Genomic DNA, 7,579 nt, shown 5'->3' with positions numbered 1-7,579 from the left:
CTCTGATACAATATTACTGTATCTGCAGTTCTGTGTTACTGCTAGTAATAATATAATAGAAATAATCCTTGCATTTGATATAGTGCCTTATCACGTTGTTGAGACATCTCAAAGCGCTTCACAGAATATATTATAAAGTGGATTGACTGTGCATTTTGTGGGCGAAATTCGGCAGCCATTTATGCACAGCCATGTCCTACAAATAGTAATGGAGTGGATGACCAAATGTTTTTTGTGTGATTATTACCACCAGGGAACAATCCGCCAATCGACTAACAACCGGGTTCCTACTTGCTGCTATGTAAACAGAGGTGTGTGGAGTAAGGAAACTTACCTAAGGTTTTGTCCCACCAGGGAATTGAATCCGGATCCTCTCGCTTGCTAACCTATGCTTACTCTGTCTTTGGTGCATGGTTTTAGCTGCTTACAGTCTAGCGGTACCTCAAAGCACATACACTGGAGCCCCCCACCCCCAAGGCTTGGTTCTTGTAAACCTAATGCTTTCTGGAATTAGATGAGCGAAATGCTTGACTCCAGGGGAAGACTGTACATTCCATTCCAGACACAGGAAAATTTCAGTACATGGGTGCAACACTTGGTGATGGGATTCATGAGACACCGTCTGACCAATAAAAACTCAGCTTCAACCCGACTTCAGAAAAGCAGTTTCCTCCACAGCAGACAAGCTTGTTGGTGCTATGTGACAAGCAGGCCTTCCTGTTGCTGTGTTGTCAATTAAAACAGCCATGGGGCTGTCTTTTGAGGGTGTGCCTCAGGCATAAAGCACACTCTTCACTCAGAACACTGTCAGCCAGTTCTTCCCATTAATCTCACTAACAGAGCAGGGGACCAGAGTCAAGAAGACCACATCTGTCAACACGCAACTGGGAAGAGCTCCAGGGACCACACATGCAGCACATTAGAACGTGGGAGGACCTGTTTTATTTGTTGGCCACGAGTAGGCGATGGTGAAATGTCATTTCTTACAAGGACTTAATTTGCAGTCGATCGCGCTCTATGCATTTAATCTCATTTGCAATGATGTGGAGTGACTGTTGTGAGTGCTTAATCTGAGGTGTTGCTCCGCAATTTTACATTTGGGAGTCTGGGATGTGGGGCTGTGTGAGATTCACGACTTGAGAATTTTGAACTGGTTCACTGGTGTTTCTTTGTTCCTCTTTGTTAACTTTTCTGGACTTGAATTAACTCTATATAAATTGCCATGTTCAATAAGTTGGATGGCACTGCCCAGTAAACATATCAGCCTGGTTTCCTGGTCCTGTTCCCAATCCAGTGATTTCTCAATGCTGGGATGTCCTTGTGTGTAATAATAATAATAATCCTTGCATTTTGATATAGCATTTTGTCATGTCATAGAGACATCTCAAATCACGTCACAGAAGATACTATAAAGCGAATTGACTATATTTGGTGGGTGAAATGCAGCAGCCAATTTCACACAGCAGTGTCCGACAAGCAGTCATGGGTTGAGTGACCACATTATTATATTTTTAAAGGGATTATTACTCCCGGAAAGCAATCTGCCGATTGACTAACAACCAAATTCCAACTTACTGCTAGGTAAACAAGTGTGTGGGGTAAGGAAACCTGCCCAAGGTTTCACCCTGCCTGGGAATCGAACACGGGACCACTTGCTTGCAAGTGCTCTAACCATTATGCTACAGGACTCCACAGATGTCAGACAAGGACAATCAAGCTCAACTGTGTTTCTCTTCCCCCAACCTCCGTGTCTGGTAACTACACAGTTACACAGTCTCCCCTCTCTGATGATGTCCATGAGCCTCACGCAGCTTTTCCCTTCACCTTGACCTTCATTCGTACGCTTCTGATTTCACATATTTACCGGAGTGCAGACGAGCTCTCCCTGATTATTTAGTCAAGTGTTCAAAACGTGAGCTGCTCTGAGAGCCAAGAGTTGAAATCACCTGTGAAATCAGCCGTTAAATACGGAAGGTGTGAATGAGTTAGATCTCTCATTTGGCGGTGACATTGTCACATCCAAGAAAAGGCATTTTCATTAACTCGGCACGATTCCTTCTTCTCTCCTTGGGACTTGGTCAGTCCTCACTGTTGTTGTGATGTCAGTCATCTGTTGCTCATTGTCTTTCTGCACAGCTGCAAAACAAGCAACATCTGGCTTCTTTACACCAGAAGGGCACTGTTGTAGTTTTGCTGCCAATTTTTGTTCTTTCAAGTAGTGAATGAGTTAGTAATTGTTACAATTGACGGTGACAAGTCTAACAAAGCTACAATTATTTCATCACCGTGCTAAGCTAAGGCAAAGAACTGCTTATTAACTTGGTATGCGGCATTTGGGCTAATTGTTCATGTTCTTGGCTGAGATTTGGGCTTCACTGATTGAAACTATTATATTCTATAGAAGATTTCCTGTACATATGGAGGTCATTCTGCTTAGCCCATAATCTCTAGTCTGTTACCTCGCCCACCGGAGATATCTACGCTTGCCCCATCCCCCTATGATTTAAGATGACTGTTTCCTCACGTATTTAGCTATACAAATGTAAATAATAATAATAATCCTTGCATTTGATATAGTAATTTGTTGTTGTTATCTGAACCCCCTTTAGATGCTGTTACAGGCAGCTTCAACAGCCATTTGTGGTGATAGACCACATTCTAATAGCATCCTGTAAAAAAACAATTATTTAAAAACACTGCTCTGACCTTTTGCCATTGTCTCCAATCGATGGAAATGGTCTGCCTCTACCCTGTTACAATCATTAACAAACCCCCCACCCGAAGCTAATTTGTCTCTAGTGTGCGTGTGTGTGTGTGTGTGTGTGATGGAGGAGAGTGGCTATGTTATCTGTTACTTGCCATACTTGTTACTATATTGTGGGATATAGTACATAGGTAGTTTGGGACATATGTGCACGCGACCACCAGGAAGGGAGAAGGCGAACTAGATGAATCTTGGTCTTTTTTCGTCTAGCATTTCTTATGTTCTTATGTGCTTGCAACCCCTTCTCTACCACTCCACGCTATTACATTGCTAAGAAGCTGTATAGACAATTAAGTGGAGAGTAAGAGTGGCCTTTGTGAGAAGAGAGTAACCTCAACTTAGCTCATCATCCATCATGTGGTGACAAAGATTGGGATCTGATGTACTTTTAAGGATAATATTGAGGAATTTCAAGCCTCAGTTTAATGCACATCTACCACCTAGAGTGCTTGACTGGCCATATCCTGATATCTTTGGAAGTTCTGTTGGCCAAGCTCCCTGGACCTCGGTATCAGGAAGTGTAATGTTTTCTCTGGGGGAAACTGCAAATTCAGATGAATGAGACAGAAAGAGAACTCGACAGAAGAAACGGTTCATTCTTTCACCAGTGCAGTTTTTATCCAATGCTCGGGGTCACTTGTCAGAGGAGACATTCATTGGAAACAAACAACTTCTGTAAAATCCATGATTAAAACCTGATACAAACAGGTGTAATACCAGAAACATCATTGCAAATATAGAAATTTATCTGTACAGAATTGCGGAGATTTTACTGGTAAATCGTACTATACAATGCAAGGATGTGAGCAGCATGTGTGAGGTACAGTTACACAGCACAGTCCAGTCACGTTGGGTGTACAGCGAGTAATGTCTCTATGTACACTACAGTGAGTCACAGTCACAGCACAGGGTCATGCGATAAATAATATCCAACATTCCAAGGCTTCCGGGCTTATATATACGTATATATAAGAAATCTTATACTGATTGTTAAAGTCAGTGTCACAATTGTAGTGCATCAGCGCAAGAACAGTTGAGTTGGTCAGATTAAAAACTGTTGTGTTTACATGAATTTCCTTTTGGTCCCATTGAGTCTCTCAGTTGCTGAGGAATCAGGATTTGTGCTGGGCGGACACCCCCTTCCAGTAGTCCAGGATATCGTGCAAATCCTCATCTGTTGCAAACTGGACTTTCTTCCTCAGGGCGTACCCTGCTGCCAAGTACTCCTCCCTTCTGTGACATTTCTCGTGGGGCTTGTACCGTTCCCAGACTCCCTTGGATGATCTGCTGGAGTATTCGGGACTGGAGGAGTAGCTGATGTTGTGGTACTGTGGGGAGAACTGCGAGTAGGCCAGGTTCCGCCGGGATCTAGATAAGGGCTCCATAACACATGGACTCTGGCTCCTCGACTCCCTTTGCTCCCGTGATGCATTCCCGCGTAGAGGTGACAATGCTCACCATACTGTCGCATTGCATCTGATCTCAGGTGAGGACCTGAGCTGGCAGAGCGGACTGCGCTGCGTGTAGGAGACATCCTCTCAATGTATTTTGTCTCGGACGTGTAAAAGGGACCAGCAGAAGTCTCTGAACGGAATAACCTGGGGCTTCGCATGGAACAGTTGGAAGACATGCTGGAGCTTTTGGGTATCACATCCATACTGCTGTGCCTCTGGAGATGATGGTAACCATCCTGGTAGACAGGGGACAGAAAATTAGATCTTCCCTGGGGATTTTCAGTGATCATTAATAACTGGGGGTCAACAGAAGCCCCAGCCCCTGACTTCCCCCCTTGGAAAGAGCCAGACTCCGACTTTAAGGCGTCTATACAGTTATTGATAATCTGATTGACTTTATCCACTTCCTTAGCTATCGTCGAGATTTCAGCCGTAGAACTTTGGTTTTCCCCAAACATGCTCTCCACAACATCTCTGTGATGGGAGTGTTCGCCTGTCCTGACGTCCATGTAACTTCCCCTGATGGCTTTGGGACTGTCTGGTATTTCCTGGATATCGTAATCGTCCATGGCCTCGGAGGCAGGTAGGAAGGGCACCCTGGGTGACATGGGGTCACCGGGTGGCACGGGTTTCTGTGAGAGCTGGGTGATAGTGATGGTCTCCAGCTCGGGGCCATATTTCAGCTCAATGATGGTCTTCTTGACGCTTCCTGATTTCTTGTGCTTCCCTCCCAGCAGTCTTCGCCTTCGCACGCAATAGTAGATCACTCCCAGGACAATGACCAGCCCGAAGAGGCAGCCTAGGACTGACATGATGTAGTGCGTGGCTTTGGAAGATGTGGTTGTCTGTGCTTTCGCTTGATTCCTCGTGGGGAAGGTGAGACAGGTATGATTGTACCTGAGCGAATTCTGAATGGAAGTCACACAATAGGTGTACTTAGTCTGAGGCTTCAGACCCTTTATCTCAATCTCCTCTGTTTCTGTGCTCAGGTTCTTGATGTCGGTGAAGAAACTTTTGTTAAACTGCACTAAGATGTACATTTTATTAAAAACAGATGGGACATGGACCCTGAGAGTGGCTGTGGTTAGGTTTACTTCTTTCAATTTGATGACTGGTGTATCGTTTGTCTCACTGAATGGGGTCTGGAAAGTTACTATGAGAGTTGAGCCATCACCCGAGGGGCAGTCTTCAATGCCACAGGGGCCTTCTGGCACAACTGGTTGGCTGGTCGGAGGTTGGTTAAAGATCAGTTTTGTGTCAATGGAATACACTTCTTCATCACATGTGGAGGCGAGGATGGTCAGAGCACTCTTGGAACTCAATCCTCTTTGATTCAACAGGACATCACCTTCTACATCAGCAGGAGATGCGCACTGTGTTCGATCTGTACTCCTGGCTGTGCTGGTAAACTGTGCAAACCAATTCAGAAAACCCAGCAACTCGCACGAGCAGTGAAATGGGTTGCCATAGATCTCAAAGACATAGAGTTTGCTCAGCCCAGTGAAAGTGGAACTCTCAAGCATCTGCAAGCGGTTCATGGACAAGTCAATGTTTATTATGCTCAAACATTCCCAAAAGGTGTTTGGACTAACGATTTCAATCAAATTTGCCTGCAGGTAGAGATATTCCAGTCTGCCCAGCCCCCTGAGCATTCCCTCAGTGAGGTTCCGAAGCCTGTTGAATCCGAGTTGTAAGATACGCAGGTTAAACTGGGCTGAAAAGGCTCCATCCTCAATGTAGGAAATATCATTTTTCGTCAGGTTCAGATCAGTCAAGTTGCCAAATCTATTCAGGGAGGAAAACTGAATACTTTTGATCTTGTTCTCATTCAGTCTAAGGTCCACCACTGTGCTGTTGATGTGCTGTGGGATGGCTTCATATGGGGGTTGATTTTGGCTACAGATTGCCAGCCAGACAAATCCTTTCTCTCCTTCTATAAGCCAACAGTCTGCACGAACTAGCACAGCATTCATCAGTACAACCAGAGAGACCCAGAGACAGAGACTGAACAGAGCCATCCCCCTGAGGTCTAGGAGTCCTGGTAAAGAGCTTTGGATAGCACCCAGAGATAAAATTGCTATTGGTTAGGAACTTTAAGTTAAAACTCAGCTTGAACCTCTAGCTAATAAACTGAAGTGCATTTTTTTCCTTATCGGGGAAATTCATTATCTTTCTCTTCTCCATACACGTTTTTCTTTGAATATTTGTGGGTCCTGTACTCCAGTCCCAGACATCCCTTCACATCTGTTCATCTTTGTTGTCCTGGAAAAAAAGAAATTTAGGATTATCTGAGATCATTCTTATCCACAGTTAAGATCCATTTATGCTTTTGCTCAGTTGTTGAGATCTCCCCAATTGCAAATAACAGTACCATCTTACTTCTGAAACTGTTAGTGTATATTGTTGATGGGCTTATGTGTCTATTGTCGAACTCTTGTGAGTTTACTTAAGAGTTATTACAATCTGGAATGCACTGCCTGAAAGGGTGGGTAGAAACAGATTCAATAATAGCTTTCAAAAGGGAATAATAATAATAATAATCCTTGCATTTGATATAGCGCTTTTCACGTCAGGAGGACGTCCCAAAGCGCTTCACAGAATATACTGTAAAGTGAATTGACTGTATATTTGTAGGCGAACGGCAGCCAATTGCGCACAGCAATGTCCCACAAACAGTCGTAGATTGAAAATGACCAATTTATTATTGTTTTTTGGAGGGATTATTATTAGGCTCTGTGTGGAGTAAGGAAACTTGCTCAAGGTTTTGCCCTGACCTGGAATTGAACCCAGGTGTCTCGCTTGCAAAGCGAGTGCTCTAACCACTGAGCTACAGGAATTGGATAGGTACTTAAAAAGGAAAAATCTGCAGTCCTATGGGGTAAGAACGGAGGAATGGGACGAGGTTGGCAGCTCTTTCTAAAAGCCGGCACAGGCACGATGGGTCGAATGATCTCCTACTGTGCTGGAAGATTCTATGATTCCATGATTATAAAAATAGTTGCATTTGATATATGTACTTGATTATGTTGGCGCACTTCCCAATAGGAGTTACATTTTGAAATGTTTTGTAGGCAATTCTACCAGTCGAACTGCACCAGCAAAGTCCCACAAACAGCAATAATGTGTGATCAATGAATCTGTTTTTGGTGAATTTGGACGAGGGAAGACTATTAGGCAGGACGTTAAGCAAACTCCTTGATCCTCTTCAAGATAATGTGATTGGATATTTAACATCTAGCTGAACAGTCAGATGCCACCTTGGTTATAATGTATCATCTGGAAGACAATTACCACCTTTCAAAAGCAAGAGGGCCAGAAATAAATCATTTACATCTCCCTGGCCCAATGATTTAAATGTAAA

The 7,579-nt window shown here is 43.9% G+C and overlaps 1 protein-coding gene across 1 annotated transcript; it reads right to left on the bottom strand.

Annotated features, from left to right (window-relative positions):
- Positions 1-3,360: 3,360 nt before the first annotated feature.
- Positions 3,361-6,278, bottom strand: LOC103186604 (protein ELFN1-like). Its single transcript, XM_007905751.2, is given in 2 exon segments — positions 3,361-4,175; positions 4,178-6,278. Coding segments are annotated over 2 exon segments (2,358 nt in total). The 5' UTR covers positions 6,237-6,278; the 3' UTR covers positions 3,361-3,876.
- Between the last annotated feature and the right edge of the window lie 1,301 nt (positions 6,279-7,579).

This window comes from Callorhinchus milii, unplaced genomic scaffold, assembly GCF_018977255.1.
Source record: "Callorhinchus milii isolate IMCB2004 unplaced genomic scaffold, IMCB_Cmil_1.0 Scaffold16, whole genome shotgun sequence".
Lineage (NCBI taxonomy): Eukaryota > Metazoa > Chordata > Chondrichthyes > Chimaeriformes > Callorhinchidae > Callorhinchus > Callorhinchus milii.
The sequence above is the reverse complement of the archived record's forward strand: the minus strand, read 5'-3'. Positions and strand labels throughout refer to the sequence as shown.